Source organism: Lactuca serriola, chromosome 2 (genome assembly GCF_051521515.1).
Source record: "Lactuca serriola cultivar US96UC23 chromosome 2, Lser_US96UC23_V15, whole genome shotgun sequence".
Lineage (NCBI taxonomy): Eukaryota > Viridiplantae > Streptophyta > Magnoliopsida > Asterales > Asteraceae > Lactuca > Lactuca serriola.
The window spans coordinates 61074936-61096307 of NC_136409.1; the positions used below are offsets into that span (position 1 = coordinate 61074936).

The following is a 21372-nucleotide window of genomic DNA, read 5'->3' on the forward strand; positions in this document are numbered from 1 at the left end:
ATAGTCATATTCTCAAATTAAAACTTACATATATACATTCATGTATGGAGGTATTTCTATGTACTTTATTCAAAATTTGAGAAAAATCATATCTGTATAATGCTTCTTTCATCTTATATTTCAGAAGCAAACACACAATTTATATTAAAAAGAATCACAGCTTAATACAGTCAATTCACAGTCTAATACAATAAATTATCAGTTTAGTACACAATTCATACACTCACTCACAGTTTAATGTAGTAGCACAGACACTCATTCACAGTTTAAAGAGTTATACTAATCCACTAAAACATTGCATTAAACATCTTGTGTAATCAAATTTAAGGCTATAAAATATATCAATCTTACACTAAAATTCATTTACTACATATATTGATTAATATAACTAATCATTAAATTAAAGTTTGTATTATTCCACGTAATCAATCTCACATTAAAAGTATTAAAAGTTCATATAATAAGGAATTGAAAAATTAAAGTGTGTATTAATTAAAAGATATTTGTGTTAATTATTAATATTTCCAATATCTTTGATAGGTTGCTAATTCCAAAAGTTTATGAGAACCCAAACCACAATTTATATTAACTAGATTTTACTATCACTTATTCTATCTAATGTATCCTAAGCAATTAAAATTTAAATACATATGCATCATGTCATTCTCAATACAATTAAGGGAAAATGACTTAAGAGGGTAACTACCTCTTATCCGTGTTCACATATTGACAACTTCTTCTTTTTTGTACATAATAAAGCAACTAACTTGTTTTAACTGTTTAAATTACATCAATATTACCGGTTAATACCTATTTTAACCAGTAACTCGAAGAGAAAATGACTTAGGAGGGTAACTACCTCTTATCCGTATTCACATATTGGCAACTTCTTATTTTTTGTACATAAGAAAGCAAGTAACTTGTTTTAACTGTATAATATCCCAAAAATCATGACCGAAAATTTCGTTTTTAATTTAATACTAAAACCATAATTGTCAAACCATTAATTTAATACTCCGACATCAGATCCCGCCCGGCATCGGAGTATTAGGGTCGGGTTAGTCGGGTTTTTCTAGGAAAAATATTCACCCGAAACACGACCCTAATAAGGTAAGGGTTAGTCAGGTTCGGGTTAACCGGGTTTCAGGTTTGTAGGGTCGGGTTAATCGGGTTAGTTGGGTTGAAGTTGAAATGTAAGATGAATTTATGTTATGCCATTTTAATACATAATCAACATGTATAGGGACTTAAAATGTAAAGTTGGTATACGATATGAATTTTTGGAGTTTCTTTTACCATATTAGTAATGTAAACAGTGAATAAAATTCGTAAAACTGTTACAACACAATCTTACTGCACTAAGAAGAGAGGAAAGTTATGTCATTTTATATATCTCTATACATAGTAACTTTACAATCTGGTTTGTTTAAATAAGAAATATGTATTAGTTGTAAAATCTCATGGGATCTTGAATTCATATCATTCAAGGCAGTAAAAAAAGTTTTGGTAAATAAATTCTTAATCGGGTTATTCGGGTCGACCCGAAACCCGAGTTGTTTTGAAAAAATCAACCCTAAACCCGACCCTAATAATAATTCGGGTTAGTCGGGTTAACCCGAATAACCCGATTAAGAGTTCTAACCTTATTAAACCCGACCCTAACTACCTTATTCGGGTTCGGGTTTTTTTGACACTCCTAGTGCCGGACAGGAGAGAAACCCAACAGCAGAGGCCGCTGAAGCAAGCGATGCCGCCTGCTTCTATCGCTGAACAACCCTCCGTCACCACCTCCAGGCTCCAATTGTTGTTGCTAAGGTAGAAGTCCAATTTTCCACCGCCACCGTCTTGTCACTGATGATGGTATCGATCAAGAACCACCACCATCGCTTCTTTATTACTCTGATTCACCCACAGCCGATTGCCCCTCCCCCTCCGGCCGATGAAGCACCACCCAAACCCACCCTCTTCTTCCTTTTTCTCCCGCCGATCGGAATTGATGAACCCCCATTGACGATGACTGATGATGTCGTTGTTCTTCTGACGGTTTGCTGCCACTAGTGACGAGAATAGGACCATAACAAGGTCACCGGAGATCGATTCCCTCTCCCCTCATCGCGATCTGCTTAACCACGACTGTGCTCATCGATTTCTGCCGTTCGTTCTTGCTCAGGATAAAAGAAAATAGTAGAAGGAAATAGTGTACCTGCTTCCATTGAAGCTTTTGGATCTGAAAAACAAGCTTGGTTTTCCAGTTGATCTCAAGACAACTCTAAGAACCCTTTGCACTTAAGAAAACGAATTTGTGAATTAATTTCGTCCACTTTGATTTGCTCCTCATCACATATATTTATAGATGGAGATAAACCCTAATGTGAGAGATGGAAGGGATCTTGAGGATCTTGAGTCAAACCGGGAACTCAAGCCACAAATGGTAAGTGAATATCGGTCCATCAACAATCTTATACACTTGCCATAATATTTGGATTTAAATGATAAGAATATATATGTTCATTTATAGAATGGTCCCATGATTTTCTAACAATCTCCCACTGGACCATGAATATATAAATGTACATATAACCATATTAGCGCTTTAATGTATGTTATCATGATATTGGTACCCTTAAACAGTCTTGTCCATTAATCATAACTGTATAGGATCAATGCGGTGAATTTACGTAACTAAACCATCAATGGTCACATATATAAGTATAACTAACGACATAGATTAAACATGATGCGTGGTCACAAAATCAAAATTGATTTCCGACGAGTTCCTCTTTAACTTGAAGTGAGATCAAACTTCAAATAAGTGCAACTAATAATGAAATTTACCGAATTCTTAAGTCTGTACAGAAAAACATAATTGTTCTTAAACCAAAATAAAGCACCCAAAAATAAATTGTAAAACTCCCACTAAAACAAAATATCATCAATATTTATCACACCCATGTGTGTAGTATGCTCATGAAAGACCTTGGGAGGTAATCCCTTCGTCAGCGGATCCGCTATCATGGAATTTGTCCCGATGTGCTCTATTGCGATTTTTCCATTTTGCACTCTTTCTTTAACAATAAGAAACTTAATGTCAATGCCTTGACTTTGTGGAACTTCGGTTGTTGTTGGAATACAACACTGCTGACTTATTGTCACAATACAACATTAATGGTCTTTCAATACCAATAATACGCAACCCCGTGACTAAGTTCCGCAGCCATATTGCATGATCGGATGCCTCGAAACATGCTACAAATTCTGCCGCCATGGTGGAAGAAGTTACTAAAGTTTGTTTAGCACTCTTCCATGAAATAGCTCCTCCTTCTACTAAGTAAATGTAGCCTGATGTGGATTGATAACTGTCTTGGCATCCAACAAAATCAGAATCAGAATACCCAATGATCTCCAAAACATCTGATTTCCTATATGTGAGCATGTAATCTTTTGTTCTCTGTAGATATCTCAAAACCCGTTTGGCTGCTTTCCAATGGTCCATACCTGGGTTGCTTAGATATCTTCCCAACATCCCTACAATGAAAGATATGTCGGGACGTGTACATACTTGAGCATACATAAGACTCCCAACAACCGATGCATAAGGAATCTTCTGCATCTTTTTAACTTCAAGGTCATTTTTAGGGCATTGATCGAGACTAAATTTGTCTCCTTTTGAAATAGGGGTGTCTCCTGGTTTGCAGTTTTGCATGCCAAATCTTTCAAGGATCTTTTCAATATAGCTCTTTTGTGATAATCCTAGAATTCCACGAGATCTGTCTCGTTGAATTTGGATTCCTAATACAAATGAGGCTTCCCCAAGATTTTTCATCTCAAAATGCTTCGAAAGAAATTTCTTGGTCTCATATAAGACCCCTAAATCATTGGTGGCAAGTAATATATCATCAACATACAAGACCAGAAAAATATATTTACTCCCACTGAACTTGTGATATACACAATCATCTACTATATTTGCCTCAAAACCAAATGAGACAATGATCTGATGAAACTTGTGGTACCACTGGCGGGAGGCTTGCTTGAGTCCATAGATAGATTTATTTAGTTTGCAAACCATTTCCTTTGATTCTTTCGATACGAAGTTTTCTGGTTGCACCATATATATAGTTTCATCAATGTCACCATTGAGAAATGTTGTCTTAACATCCATCTGATGTAAATCAAGATTATAATGTGCAACTAGTGCCATGATCAACCTAAAAGAGTCTTTTGTTGAAACTGGAGAAAATGTATCTTTAAAATCAATTCCTTCCTTTTGAGTATAGCCCTTAGCTACAAGACATGCCTTATGTCTTTCCACATTACCTTTTGAATCCCTTTTGGTCTTAAAAATCCATTTGCAACCAATAGGCTTCGTACCTTCAGGTAATGGAACAAGATCTCAAACTTTATTGTCCTGCATGGACTTATACTCCTCGTTCATGGCATCAATCCACTTTTGAGAATTTGAACTTTGCATGGCCTGAGAGAAGTTGATTGGATCATTTTCAATCATTCCATATGGTTCTTCATTTTATTGGAGATATACATGGAAATCCGAAGGGATTGCACTTCTCCTTTCTCTAGTGGATCTCCTAAGTTGAGGTTGTTGAGGTTGTTCATTATGAACAGGAGAGTGAATAACATTGTCTTGTTGAGGTTCCTGAATTACTTCTTCTCCGACAGGCACATTAATTTGTGTATTGTCAAAAGTAACAGTAGGAATCGAGATTGATTCCTCCTCAAAGACAATGTCTCTACCTTATTTCTCCCCCCAAACTCAACATCCTCAAAAAACGTTGCAGTTCCTGTTTCAAAAATTGATTTTGTTGCAGGATCATAAAACTTATAACCCCTGGATCGTTCAGAATAGCCAATGAAGTAGCTGCTAACGGTTTTGGAGTACAATTTCTTTTCATTTGGCCTATAAGGCCTTGCCTCAGCTGGACATCCCCAAATACGAAGATGAGTTAAACAAGGATTTTTCCCTGTCCAAAGCTCATAAGGTGTTCTAACAGCTGCTTTAGTTGGTACTCTATTAAGAATGTAAGCTGCAGTCTTAAGTGCTTCACCCCAGAGTGGCTCTGGTAAAGTAGAATGACTTATCATACTCCTTACCATATCCTTAAGAGTTCTGTTGCGTCTTTCAGATACACCATTCATGCTAGGCGAACCTGGCATTGTGTATTGTGGGACGATTCCACATTCCTCTAGGAATTTAGCAAAAGGTCCTGGACGTTGTTCACCTGATCCGTCATATCTGCCATAGTACTCACCACCACGGTCAGATCTACACATTTAATCTTTTTATTAAGTTGGTTCTCAACTTCAAGTTTAAAAGATTTAAACACTTCCAGTGACTGAGATTTTTCATGAATAAGATATAGATATCCATAACGTGAGTAATCGTCTATGAATGATACAAAATATTGTTGACCATTCCATGAAGCCGAAGGGAATGGTCCACAAATATCTGTATGTATCAATTCTAAGACATCTGAAGACCTAGTGGCATCTAATCTTTTGGTTTTTGTCTATTTTCCCTTGATGCATTCAACACAAATTTTTAAATCTGTGAAGTTGAGGTTACTTAACACTCCATCTGACACAAGCCTATCAATTCTCATTTTTAAGATATGGCCTAAGCGTTTGTGCCATAATGTTGCTGAATTTTCATTATTTAATTTTCGCTTAGTACCACGTGAATCCACGTGCAAGGTTTCATTATATGAAGTAACAATATCAAGCATATATAACTTATCACAATATGTTAGAGAACCAGTACCGATAACATTTGAATTTAAAGACAAACTAAATTCACCATTTCCAAAAGAACAATAATAACCAGATTTATCCAATTTAGAAACAGAAACCAAATTGCGTCTAAAAGACGGTACAATGCAAGTGTCTTGAAAATCCAAATAAAAGCCAGTATCTAGTAATAAACGAAATGTGCCAATTGCTTTGACTTCAACCTGCTTGCCATCACCCACATAGATATATCTTTCAACATCATTTGGTTTTCGGTAGTTCAGGCAACCCTGCATAGAAACACTTATGTGAGTAGTAGCACCAGAATCTATCCACAAAGTATTTCTAGGTACAGAAACTAAATTAACCTCAGAACAGACCAAAGCACGGATTATACTTTCTTAACTCGCCAAGCGTGGTATGTTAGACAATCCGGCTTCAAGTGACTAGGTTCTTGACAAAAGAAGCATTTAGGAGGTCCTGATTCCTTTTTCTTTTGATCATTGCCTAAATGTTGTTTCTTTTGCACTGGTCCCTTAGTAGCAGCTTCTTTTCTCTTTCTTTTGACCTTACCTTTCGAGGTACTAGCAAAATGAGCACTTTCAGTTGTTTCCTGCTTCATCCTTTCTTCTTCTTGCACACAAAAGGAATTGAGCTCATTAAGAGTCCATTTATCCCTTTGGCAGTTGTAACTGACCTTAAACTGATTAAATTGTACAGGGAGAGAAAGCAATACCAAATGAACTAGAAAATCATCAGAAATTTCTAGTTTCAATGCCTTAAGTTTTGAAGCAAGATGAGACATCTCCATGATGTGCTCCCTTATGTTTCCTTTGCCTTTATACTTCATTGAAATCATCTTTTGCAAAAAAGTACTTGTTTCAGCCTTATCATTTTTTGCAAAACGTTGTTCAATTTCAAGAAGAAAATCTTTAGCATTAATAGACTGCTCGTTTGCACCTCTAAAGGCTTCTGGAACGCCGCGCTTAATGATCATTAGACTCATGCGATTTGAGCGATCCCATTTTTCAGCATCCCTTTTATTTTCCACTGAACTTGTGGCAGTAAGGATGGGTTACTCAATCCGAAGTGCAAGGTCAAGATCCATGCAGCCGAGAACTAACATAATGTTCTCTTTCCATTCCTTGAAGTTAGTTCCATTGAGAACTGGAATGTGATTCAAGTTGGAAGATATTATACCACAATTAGCATTTGATGTATTTCAGAACAAAATATTAATTAGTTTTTATGCTCATTAAACCATAACTATAATCAATAAAATTCAAATTATGACATCACAAGGTATCAACACAACATTAATATCAAGTCTTTGAACAACAATATTAACTTTTAAGAGATATCTTGTTTAAGTATTAAAAATATTGACAATAGAACATGTTAATCAATAAGCCCCTCTTTGGATTGACTAATTAATCACATGAAACCCAAAAAATTATCATATATTTACCACTATATATATGTATGTTTATCCAACCAAATATTAACCTACCTTTGGGTCGATTAATATCCGCATTGACAAACACATAAACCATAAAATTTAATAATAATATTTGACAATAATTCATCCTGTTTAACAAGCCCCTCTTTGGATTGACTTGTTAACGACATGTAACCAAAAATAATTGTCGCATGTTCATTATCATATGCATGTTTATTCGGCAAAATATCAACCTACCTTTGGGTCGATTGGTATCCGCAATAATAAACACATAAACCGTAATGTCATAACTTAATTTATTGACAAGCCAAAATAATTTAATATATATTAACAAATCGAAATTCAAATTAACAGTGCGTCACTTTGGAGATATTCTCTACCACAGTTGACAATGATTTAGTAAGCATAATTGAAAATATATTATCATAAATAAACTAGAAAAATATCATTGTTGTTGGGACAAAAATATTAATTAGTTTTGTCCAAAGCATATGACATCGTGAATAAATAAATAAACAAATAATTTTGATGTTGATTAACAACAGAAAACTAATTAATCTATTTTGACCATTAATCAAACATGGTACAAACTTTAAAGATATTACATATGCATAATTTAAGCAGTTACATGAAGAACATTCGTTTTATACATAAGGTATTATTTTAAAGCGTAAATTTCACAAAATACAAACAAAGTTGTATTATAAATTTATTTTTGTTCGACTATAATATATTATAAATGTACCAATTATGTCATGAATGGTAACTGCTTCCATTGAAAGATCTCTTTCAACAGTAAACATACAGGAGTGTCAGAATAAAAACGAGAAAAAGAAAATAGTAGATCAGTTTGACAACTCAAACAAGGAAGGCACTGATACGGATAATAATAAAATATTTGAAGTTTTAGTTTCTTATCGAGCAACATATCTCACACCCTTCCTTCATACATTGTTAATAAATAAAAAAAAACAAGCGTACGATAAACCAGACGAAAGGAAAAAGAAAGGATGAAGAAACAGGTTTTTAAGATCTCAAACCAAAAAATAAATTATAATATCAGATTCGAGAAGGCTCTGATACCAGTTGTAAGTATTTTAATAACTTAGTTTATATATGTATGCGGAAGTTTTCAAGGTCGGACCTTCATACACGAATCTGGATAAAAGAAAATAGTAAAAGGAGATAGTGTACCTGCTTCCATTGAAGCTTTTGGATCTGAAGAACAAGCTTGGTTTTCCAGTTGATCTCAAGACAACTCTAAGAACCCTTTGCACTTAAGAAAACGAATTTTTGAATTAATTTTGTCCACTTTGATTTGCTCCTCATCACATATATTTATAGATGGAGATAAACCCTAATGTGAGAGATGGAAGGGATCTTGAGGATCTTGGAGATCTTGAGTCAAACCGGGAACTCAAGCCACAAATGGTAAGTGAATATCGGTCCATCAACAATCTTATACACTTACCATAATATTTGGATTTAAATGATAACAATATATATGTTCATTTATAGAATGGTCCCATGATTTTCTAACAGCTGCCACTAGTGACGAGAACAGGACCATAACAAGGTCACCGAAGATCGATTCCTTCTCCCCTCATCGCGATCTGCTTAACCAAGACTGTGCTCATCGATTTCTGTCGTTCGTTCTTGCTCAGCCTTCCGTCTGTTCGTTCCATCTCTCGATCAGATGAGAACCAAGAAACGGGGACATTCCCCCTTTGTTTGTAATTGTTGAATAACAGCCCCCCAATCGTTGTATTTTCGACAGATGAGCTCCTTCTTTGATTTATTTAACCAAAAACAGTCCCACTTGTAATTAATGATCAAAATTAACCCGCCATTCATGGTTATTGTTCAAATCAGCCCTTCCAATCCGCATACAAGATTTAAAACAATCATTTTCGATTTAAATCATTTCAAAATAATCCCATTAGTTTGCTTTGTCACAAAACAACCCTAAAAGTGTTTCAAAGTTCAAAGAATTGTGGAACTTCGGTTTTTCACGAAAAGCTTCACCAAAACGAACCGGGATCGAGATCACACATCGAATATGAGTTTCTACGGCCCCTCTTTTACGGTTTTAATATTTGGGGGAAAATATATGCATGTCTATTAAAATTTGATGATTTTCAAGTTTTATATACAAAATAACATGTTACTTTGTTATTGGTCAAACGTTTATGAAATAGCAATCTAAAGATGTGATAAATCACTAGCAAATCTATTAAGTTAAAGTAGATTGTTATAAGTTGATATAATTATACTTTAATATAAATATAATTATTAAGAAAAATCACAAGATTATAAGTAGATTCCTATAGTTACTCAAGTGGATATTATGTGTCACAAAAATGATGACTTTACATGTATAATGTATAAGATAAAGTATCTCATGGAAGTATGGAACGATATAATAATAACCAAAACTATTATTCGTGTATAAGATGAAAGTATATTGCCATAATTGATGGAATGATTAAATTCATGAAATTATATGATTATTAGTTAAAATTATCAAATTTAACTTTTAATATATAAGGTTGTGTAACAACGAATGGAAAGTGTATTACTATATTTGTATATAATTATAAAATAATAACTCAATTTACTAAGTTATGGATTTTATTATAATAAATAACATGATCGACTTTAGGGCTTAAGAGTTGTTATTTACGAAATAAATACTTGTCGAGTATTGTATTTAAAGACTTTATCTTTATCCCAAACTAAATCTATTAACATTATTCTTGCATAATTTATATAAAATATTGGGAATGTAGATTTACGGTCGATCCAAACTTGAATAAATTCAAAGATTGGCTATTAGGATAACACAACATCAAAACCGTATCTAGTATGATAAATTCTTGAAGTTATACGAATTGCAGTTATCGTTTTCCTAAACGGTGAATAATGTTACATATCCAATGAGTTTAGAATGGATTATATAGGTTCATTATACCTGTTCCATATAGGTTTATCATACTTATTCCAGATAGGTTTATCATACATGTTCCAGACAGGGTTATCATACCTACTCCATATAGGTTCATATACCTATTCCAGACAGGTTTATCATACCTACTCCATGTAGGTTCATCATACCTATTCCATACAGGTTTATCATACCTACTCCATATAGGTTTATCATACCTATTCAAGATAGGTTTATTATACATTTTACATACAGGTTTATCATACCTATTCCAGACAGGTTTATCATACCTACTCCATATAGGTTCATCATACCTATTCCATGCAGGTTTATCATACCTACTCCATATAGGTTTATCATACCTATTCCATATAGGTTTATCATACCTATTCCATACAGGTTTAGCATGCCTACTCCATACAAGTTTATCATACCTATTCCAGATAGGTTTATCATACCTATTCCATACAGGTTTATCATACCTACTCCATATAGGTTCATCATACCTATTCCATATAGGTTTATCATACGTATTCTGAATACCATATCCAATACGCTTGAGTTTCCATTAATAACTATTCCGGGTTTCGCGAAAGCTAAGATCTCAATACTTAGTAGAAACTCTCCAATATATAGCCGTTAATCCTCGAGGGAACCACTAACATCGGGTGTAAGTGTCATATTAGTGATCTTATACGGTACGACCGTCCGCCTGGAGTTGCTAGTTACAACTACGTCCGACGAGATGAATTTTGGCATTGATGTTAGCATTATCGAACATTACCACGTGTTACAATGGGGTGAATGACTTTAGCACGCACGCCCTATTATGGTGTCGGTGCAATAATAAAGTACAATGTCACGAGTTCGGTTATGATTTCATTATAAAATCTTAGCTTTGTTTTGTTATTGTATAGAATCGATATTGGATTTATACAGGATTTATGTTCACTTATTCTAGTTGAAAGAAACCGTATTTAGTGGGATAGCTTGTGACTCTAGCATGCACGAGTTCTAGATGAATTTTGGCACTGGTGTTAGCATTATTGAACATTACCACGTGTTACAATGGGGTGAATGACTTTAGCATGCACACCCTATTATGGTGTCGGTGCAATAATAAAGTACAGTGTCACGAGTTCGATTATGATTTCATTATAAAATCCCAGCTTTCTTTCGTTATTGTATAGAATCGATATTGGAGTTATACATGATTTATGTTCACTTATTGTAGTTGAAAGAAACTGTATTTAGTGGGATAGCTTGTGACTCAAAGCGATAAGTGTCAATACTAAAAAATTAAGTTATATAACACTTAATTAATATCATGACACAGCTCGACAAGAGTTACTAACTTACATAAAATATGTTATTTATATAAACCATTTGCTTTTATAAGAAAACACAATATTTATGTAGGAGGAGTTTGCCCCACCAGTTAAGTGTCGATTTTAAAATTAAGTCAAATAATACTTAATTATTGCCACGACAATATTTTACAAAGTTCATAAATTCAAGACTTATGAGTTTTTCATATAAATGATACAAATTCTTATATAAGGTTTCAAGATTAAAGTTGGTTATAATATGTTCTCATAAAGGGAACATTTCCTATTTTTATATAATTGATATTAAAAATCTTTATATAGAAATGCATTTTGATATAAGTGTGAATTACTTATATATATTTTCCAACTCTTGTATATTTGGATTTGAACAAATAATATTTATAAATAAGTAACTCAACTATTTTATACTTTTAATAGAAAAGTAAATATTTATAAATGCTGGTCAACCAGATAAATTTTATTAAACACTCTTGGGTATAAAAATACTCTGTGTCAAAACCTGTAGAACTGACCAACAATTTTGTTGACGTATTTTAATGCATGTATTCTCAGGTTATTTAGCAGGGCGGAAGTGTTCGTTCAGAAGACTCTCCGTTAGTTATATTATATCTTTGTAAACGCGGTATTGTTAGACGTGTGTCACGATTTAGTAATAGTCATTGTCAATGTAATTTCTATTTCAGTTATAATAGAAAATTATATTTGTACTGTTCAATGTATGTCGCGCATTTCGACGCTTCCGCCGACGGCTGAGGGTGTGACAAAAACCAAACGCCAAAGTTTGATATGCTTTTATGTGAGTAACCAAAATAATTATATATATATATATATATATATATATATATATATATATATATATATATATGATTAATTAATATAATTTAATATATAATAGGATATTAGAAATATTAAAATACATTTAATTTATAATTTAGATAAACATAAATTATCAATGTAGATTTTTTTTTAAATGAAAAAGAAAAAACAAAAGTCGACATCTGAAATTTCTTTCCCATTTTAGAGAAATGAATAGTATGCATCATTACCCTATTTTCTCATCATCTAACTGCTCTTTGGCTACTGTTAGCGTAAAAGTTTGTAGTGATAATTTAGTTTTAGCAAAGTCATGTTTTGTAATTAAAGTCTTATGATTTAGATATACGGAAGTTTGAAAGAGTATCTATACATGATCGTTAAAATTACAAGATGAGGAACTGAGATGTCAATGCATTTAGTCTGTAAACTATTTAGTCGAAAATAAAGTTGTAACCCTATTAATTAAATAAAACAAAGAAAACAATTATGTTTATTTTGTAATATATATATATATATATATATATATATATATATATATATATATATATATATATATATATATATATATATATAAGCTTAGGTTATTCTATTCAAAGTAATATTGTGTTATTGTATGTATAAATGTGAGCCAATCAATTTTACTTATTTTAAGAAAATGATTAATACATATTGTTGAATTAAATATAATTAAAAAATATCATCTAATTTACTTACAAGGGTATTTTAGTCAATTAATATACATTTAATAAAGGGAAATTGCATATTTTAGGGGATCATAGATTCTATTAATTCTAAAAACCTGATTTTACGAATTATAATTCTTTTAATTCAGAGATTCTGACAGAATATGTGTATGAGTATATTCAAAAATAAAAATATTATTGAACTATAAGTATAAAAATATTCTTGAACCTACTTCTTGATCATGACTTTAAAAACTTTTTGTAGAACAATAACTTCTTGAACAATCAATTGAAGAATAAAAACGACAAATACATTATTTCTTATAGAATACAAGTAACAATGGTTAAGAATTACATTTATTGTTAAAGAATAAAACTAAAAAAACTTTCAAAACGGGAAAGAAAACATCAAAATCTAACAACGACACTAATACATTCTAAAAGAATAATGTTGCTTAGAATCACTTTCAATTTTGTGGTTCGTTCTTCAAGCATCAACTTCTGTGAAAACAAAACCAAAATTGTAGTTTGGATTCCAATAATGCATTAGCAAATGAAAAAAAAAAAAAAAAAAAAAAAACTAAATTTCTTTGGAAAAATATGTGGACTTATGAATTGCACCAAAACCAATAACCAATAATTTTAGAACGTGCATAAATCAGTGAGAAAATCTTCATATCCAATTCCAACAAAATTAGGATTCATGATTCCATTCCAACAGAATTGGAATTCGTGATTCCAATCCAAAAGAATTGGAATGACACCAATATCATCCATTGAATCATCTATAGAAACAAATTGAGTTTTATCATATAAGAAGAAGTAAATTTGATATAAAAATAGTGAGAAACTACCTTCACTTTGTACTTTACAGATTTCTTACCCATCATCATTAACAACCTTCAAACTCCCAAAAACATCACCCTTCTCCCTACTTTATGCCACCTTCATCACCAACGAATCTACCTTAAACAGCCTCCTATGCAATCCCAAATCACAGCAGCTAATCGAAACCACCCTTATTCCTCCCCTTGTCTCATGAAAACTGCCACCACCGAACCACTCAGTACCACCTTATACCACTTTCCAGCCACCACCATCACCAAACACCCAACCTTATAAGTCCATTAACCTCCGCCAAATCACCATCATTCATCAATTCTGCCAATAAAAAAAATAAAAGAGTTTGGTGATATTCGAATTAGAAATAGAGGAGGAAAAGGGAGACAATTACGTCCGATCAATCAGCAAGATTAAGGAGCTGTTAATTTCATTGATCGATTGGAGAAGAGAGCAGGGAGCTGCAATCATTTGGCTTCTGTCGACCGGTGGGAGGAGACACGAAGAAGAGGATGTGCGATTTTGGGAGGTGTCGATCGGATTTGAGAAGTGAAGAAGGAAAAAACAATACCAGCTTCAATTTAGGGTTTTGAATCTTGATGCCGATTGAATGTTATAAATATATCTATGCTTCCTGCGATTTACTAGGAATACAACTAATATCCAATTATATGTCTATTTTACCATAATTAACTAATAATAAGATTACTATAATACCCTTATATTATTTATTAAATGATTTGATTTATCTAAAATCTAATTGGTACATACAATAACATAATAATTATTCTAAATATCTGAACCTAGCTCTATCTCTCTCTCTCTCTCTCTCTCTATATATATATATATATATATATATATATATACACACACACACACACACACTAGGTGTGAGATCTATGTATTACATGACTTTAAAAAAAACTAAATACAAAATTCTAAACATTTGAAAATGATGAGTTTATAAGAAAAGTGAGAAAATATTGAATTATAAAAATTAAAGTGTTTTTTTTTTCTCTTTTAAATTTAAACAAATAATTTAGATAAATAAATAAAAAAAATTAATAAATCTTTAATTTGGTAATTTTGAAATTAGAAGAAAACTTTATTAATGAAATTGATATGTATTTATTATTAAATATAAATGCTATCTACAATTTAATAAAATGAAAAAACCATAAAATGACATGTGCAATAAAAATTAATTTAAAATAACCACAAAATTACATGTGCCAAAATAAATGAAAATGTGACATGTGGCAAAAAATATTTATTTATTAGGGAAGATATATATATATATATATATATATATATATATATATATATATATATATAAGCCTTGCTTTTCTCCTGCCTCCTATAGCAAATTGACAGGGATTTCTAGACGACACGTAACTATCTTCTGAACGACGCAATAGATATAAATTCCGATTCATATCGACTCACATGTGTCGTACTCGTTTGTCATACCTAACCTATATTCCTAACGACGCGATGGACATGAAACTCGATTCATAATGCCTCATGTTTCCCTTTGTCGTATCCGCTTGAATTCCTCATTTACAGGGTCCTACGCTCCTCTGGATGTATTGTCTATCTCCTTCACACTCGTGATTCTCATCAACGCTGATTTAAGAAGGGGAGTTAGGTAACTTATTTAATTTTCGTTTCAGCACCAACCTTGAGTGATTTTCAATTCTTCAAATAGGGATAGGGCACTCGCCAACAATTCAACATAAGGACGAGAGGACGAGGGATTCTAAAAAAATCTGTGTTTCTTCGGTTCATTGAAGAGGTTCTTAAAATTGGAATTGTTGGATGAGAAAACAAAGGAAGATGCAACAAAGAACGTTTATTCATCCAAAAAAACTACACATACACACCAAATTAGATCAATTCTTTCCACTCAGTCAATGATTCTCCTTTTCTTCTAACCACAAATCCAGCCTCCTACCATAACTCTGGCTTTCTCTACATCAAGAAGTCCGACCAGATCATCCACATAAAAAAGAAATCTAATTTGTGGCAACATAATACGCCCATTTATCTTCTTCTCTTAGGGATTGATTAATCTTCCTGGATTCTTTAACTGAGGTGAGAATTCATTTAAATTTTGAGCATATTATCATGAAACCCTATGTCTGCTATCATTTTCCTGTCTCCATTACATTGTTAACAATAAATTTATAATGTAAAAATATCAATTCTTGATCCCTGTTTCGACATCAATGTTAGATAATTTAGATCTTTATGGATACATTTACATACATATTTTTAAGATTTTGGTTATAATTTTACGGACCAATTAGTCCTCTTTATGAAGTCTACTAACTGTTTGTGAAATGTCATGAGAATGTTAGTAATGTCAGTTATAATTTTGTAGTTTTGACACTTGAAAAGAATGTTAGGCTTAGGTTGTGAGTTCGATGTTTGATGATTTATAATTCAAAGAATAGGTTAAAGATACCCTAAAGAAGTCACTCTGTTGTCTACAAAGTTATGATTATTTCACTTGTTTTTGTCCAGGGAAAGGAATTAGGTTAAACTTTATGTCTATCAGGTTGTGCTTGCTGTGGGCTAGCATAAAGCTTATTTATTTCTAAATATTATTAAATGTTATATTAATAGAGTCTTTTTGCTTATATTTTCTACAAGTTTGGTCCTTATTTATATCAACATGCGATTGTTGGCTCGGAACCATACACTTTAAAAGTTGTTTTTGTTGAGAGAAAAACTTTGGGATAAACACTTGAACAAACGTTAGTACAAGATAATAGTTGCGGAATAAGTTAATCTCAAAGGATCATAAAAGCTCGACAATAATAAGTTAGATTTTTTAGATAGTTAGTTGTGGAAATTTAACGTGCTAAAATGTAAAGGAAATATAAATGATAAGTTATATCAAGTATACACCAAACTGATTCTTAACGAGGTTTGGATTCAAACACAAGTTAGTATGTGAGATCTGTTTAAAGTGAAGATTATCTTCGTGAGTTGTGAGATGGAGATATGAGAAGATGATCTTTTTGTATTATAGTGAAAGTTCAAAAGATCATAAGAGAGATAAGAGATGGTAAAGAGATGTGTTTATAGAAGAAGACGGAGACTCTATTTATAGAGTTCCAAAAATTACATCATGAATAAATAATAATTAAAACTACTAACTTATGTGGCCATGCAAGATCCACTGGATAACCTACTGTTAACACTCTAAGTCAATTGATGTAACACTGTCTTCATTGCGGTAGAAATAGTTGCGGATCAAAACAAAAGCTTTAGCTGTGGTAGACAACTTCAGTTGTGGTAGACATCAGTTGCGGTAGGAGACTCATGATTGAGGATGAGTTTAGAGGGTCACTTTATGTTGTAACATTTTCCCCCAAAGTGACCTCTAAAACTTCTTCTTCACCTGTCCAATTTCAAGAATTTGATGAGGAGCCACCAAAATTTGCTCACTTCTCCCAGCCAATGAATTCTCCTTGTAATCTCGGACTTTACTTCATCTGTTATGTTTTTGGATCTTTGAACCAAAGCCAAAGTTACTTCCAGTTGCTTCCGGGTCAATCTGTGCATTGAGGTAACATGGATGAAGTACTTCACATCATTATTGGCTTTCTTGAATATCACTCCTAACTCTGGGAAGTTAGTTGCACTAAGAGACATCTCTTGGTAGCCCTTGGTGAAGCTTGGAGCAGACTCAAAATCTGGAAAGTTGAACTTCCTTGCGAGAATAGGATAGACCTCAACATGTATTTTCCCGAAATCACAAACCAGGGCTATAAGAAAATCACATGTTTTTTCATATGCAATCTTCATTTTTAGGTGTTTTTCTGCCTTGATTTGGAACACCATTGCAATTAGAAAAATATCTTATGGGTTCATGCAAGGGAAGTCTGCCTGCGTTCTAATGTAGTCCTTTCCTCTTTGGGTGAGAGTATACTAAACGAAGTCAATTTTCATGAACTTCCTTACCTTGTAGCTTTTAACAGCTTCTGGTCTGTCATTAAACCAGATGTTTTCAACGGTAGTTCCATGCTTAGCACAAAACTGATTTAAACGTTCAAACTCAAGAGGAAGTCTTTGATCATCAAGAAGGCTAAGATCAAAAGGGTCAAACACATGGAAGAATTATGAGTTGGGAGAGATTGGAACATCCTAGTAGCCATCAGATGGGGGATCAACAAAGGTTAATTAAGGTTTGTAGTCGTGATCAAGGAGCCTTTGGAAGGGATTGACCCAAGATTTGATTAAAGATTCATCCAAGGTTGTATCGAAACCATGTTTTCTCCATATCTGCTCTGGAAACTTTGCAACTCTCCAATCCTTTTTCCTTTGAACTATAGCTGGAGAGTCTTCCGAATATTGTGAGGACATCATGGGATCAAGATTCGTGAAATATGGTGGGGTTTCTTGATGTTGCTCTTGATCAGGTTGTGGTGGAGTTGTTTGTTTGGGGGATGGTTGCGGTGCAGGTTGTGGAGTTGTTATTTGTTTTGATCTGTAGTAGGAGAGGGTTGAGTTCTTGGAGGAGTGTGGTGATGATGAATTGAAGGTTTTTTAGAGTGACTGGGGTCTTGTTCTTGATTGACTCGAAAATGGGTGTTATCACTTCCCCTTTTTGAGGAATCGACCACGTGTTGATCCTCAAACCATTGTTTTAAACCATCGATTCTGGAAAAGGTAGCGTCGAACTATGACTTGATTAATTCTGAGACTTGAAGGTTGTTGGGGATTTAAGTGTTTAATAGAAGTTGATGGATTTCCTTGGAGAGCTTATGAATTTCATTGACATGAGGGTGAGGAGAAAAGGAACGACGTAAGTTGTTGATGGTGGATTAGAGAACCGCAATAGCTGAATCATAGGCGTTATGAGTTTCTGCCACCAGTTGCGTTGAATATGTTGCTTGTTTCTCTAGAGTTGACTTGATTTCCTCTTTAATTGTTGTGACTTCTTGGATGAGGTTTTCAGCAGTTGTCAAAAATTGTTTGTGATCAACAGTGCGGTTGTTATCCAAAGCTCTAAGACCCATTTCAACTTTCAGGCTATGCGTTCTAAGGCCAGGCATTCTCGGGTTTCAAGTCTTTCTTCCCGTTCAACTAGAGACTACGAGGTAGGGGTCTCTGTGTTTTGAGGTTGGTTGGAGGTGACTGCGGCCAAAATTTAGTCGACTTTGGATTGCAATGAGAGAAATTCCTTCAGCCAACTTCTTCTTATTCTTCTTCTCCTTAGGTTTTGAGGTGGAGTGTTGGGATCCACTAGATTCTACATCATCAAATACCATCATAAATTCATCAGAGTGGGGAAGTTGCTGAACATCTTCAAGATCAATATCATCCAATCCAAACATAGGACCGGAGCTGGTCTCGATCGCAGTTCCATCATCATTAGAATCCTGTTTTTCATGTCGTTAAAGAGGTTTGGAAGGATTAGCTTCACCTGTTTGACCTTGAGCTTGTTGCACCGTAACTTTCATCGTGGCCATCCATTCTTGAATCTTTAACAAGTCATAAATGGTTTTGGCGGTGTTGAAGGTGTCCGCCCAGTATTTAGCCACATTCTGAAGTTCGTTTTCCCTTTGGTGAATTTTTTGACTTTGTTGTGCTTTTCGTGATTGAAATTCCCTAAGAAAAGCTTCATACTTTTTGATTCCGGATTCAGTACTTGGATGGTACTAAGTCCAAGAATCATCTGAATGATAACCGTCAAATCCTTTTTGTTTCACCGAGGTGTCCCCCGGGTTCGTGGATCCTGGCACCATAGCGCTCCCCACGCCTAAACCACTTAGATGTAATGGTGGTGGAGTAGGTTTTCCTGAGCTTCCTCGGCCTTCTTGACCTGTAGTCAAGTTTGGCCTCGGTTCAGTTCTGGCAAAGGCGGAAGAAGTGCCTTGCGGTGTAACTTGTGTTTGAAGTGTTTGTGTGACTCGAAAGAGAATGGATTTCAACTCCTTAGGCTCGAAAACGTGTAAGTGAGATGCCCTGGAGAACTTAGGGCGACTCGAACCAATAGGATCCACTTGGGATCCAACTGGGCATATGTCTCCAAGCTATGATGAAACATATAAACTTCCTGTATCTGAGTGGTGAGTTTGTGGGTGAACGGGTAAGCCTGCGGTAGCTCCAAAGACTACCTTAGTCTTTTGAGAGACTGCGGTATTTTTCTGGTCACACATTTGGATCTGACTGGGGGTAACTTTAAGTTTCTTTCTACTAAAAACATCTTTAAATATTGAAGGTTGTTGATGAATATCATCAAAAAAGTTTACAGCAGAATCACGAGATTTGGAGGGAGTGTGGTGAACCGCAACAGAGGTTTCTACGGTTTTAAGCTTTCGTTTCTTGAAGGGTCAACCTTTCTGTCTAAAATCATTTCGAGGAGCGTTCTTGGAATACATAATTTGCTTGAGTCACTTCGGTTTGGGTTTAACGACTTGGTATGTCGTAGAAAAGGGGTCCTGTGTTCCATTTGGGATTGCGTACTAGGAGATACATATGTTGCGGTAGGTACCGTAGTAGCCTGACTGGGTCTGGGCGGAGAGGAGTGGTATGGTTCAATACTACTCGTAGCCACAATGTGGAAAACTACTGCAGTGTCTGAGAGTCAAAGGGACTCTAAGATGTACATGGGCAATCTCCTTAGGGGTCCAAAATAGTCTGATCTTTGGAAGTGGTGCACCTTTTTAAGTTACGGGTTGCAAAAAGTTCTGAATCTTCACCTAAATCTAGCTTGCAATCCTTGTGTAGATCCGAGATGCAAAGAGACCAAAATCTTGCAAAAGTGAGCTTGGTTGCGTTTGCTTTAGGAGTGTCTTTGGGAATGTACTGTAGAAAGTCATCCCACAAGATTTGACCGTAATTGACGGCATTGCTAGTAAAGATGTTGTACACAAGCTTAGGAAACTTGATTCCCATGTTGTCCATTCCACCTATTCTGCCAGGCAAACTTCTGATGATGAAGTGACACACAAACATTGTATGGTGCCTTCAACTCCTTCACTGATGTGGTTCCTTTATCTAATATGTTCAAGTGTGCATTTTCTGCCTTTCATCCAAGCCATAACATTCAAGAAGTGCATCTGCATATGATCGATGACTCACTGGTTGTGCTCACCAAGACCAAGTTTCTGGAATCCATCAACCTTAGGGTTTCTTCCTCAACGCATTTCTACTCACCCATCACCTCAGATGTCATCTCAACCGTGTACCAAATGGGGTACGATAAGAAATTGATGGGGAAAACTTGATCATCAAACGAATTGCCTCATTGTAGTTGGGATGATCTTCAAACATAGCCCAAAAATTGCTCGAGGCAATGGATGGGGACTGAGCTTTGATTGTTGTTTCAGAACCAGTGGGTTTAGCAGACCCAGATGCCTTGGAGTGCTTCTTAGAGATACCAGATTTCAACATTTTGAAAAAGTTAAGAACTTGCAGAAAACTATGAGTAGGAAGATGAAGAAGAGGAAGATGGCCGTAAGGGTTCAGAAAGAGTAAAGTTTTCTTGGGAGAAAGTGGGGGTTATTATACCTCCGGATTTGA

The 21372-nt window shown here is 34.3% G+C and overlaps 1 protein-coding gene across 1 annotated transcript; it reads right to left on the reverse strand.

The window, feature by feature from the left end:
• Positions 1 to 5525: 5525 nt before the first annotated feature.
• Positions 5526 to 6739, reverse strand: LOC145089265 (uncharacterized). Its single transcript, XM_079027724.1, has 2 exons — positions 6172 to 6739; positions 5526 to 6070 (listed from the first exon to the last, which is right to left on the reverse strand). Exons 1-2 carry the CDS (start codon positions 6737 to 6739, stop codon positions 5526 to 5528), a joined length of 1113 nt encoding a protein of 370 aa, XP_078883850.1.
• Positions 6740 to 21372: the final 14633 nt, after the last annotated feature.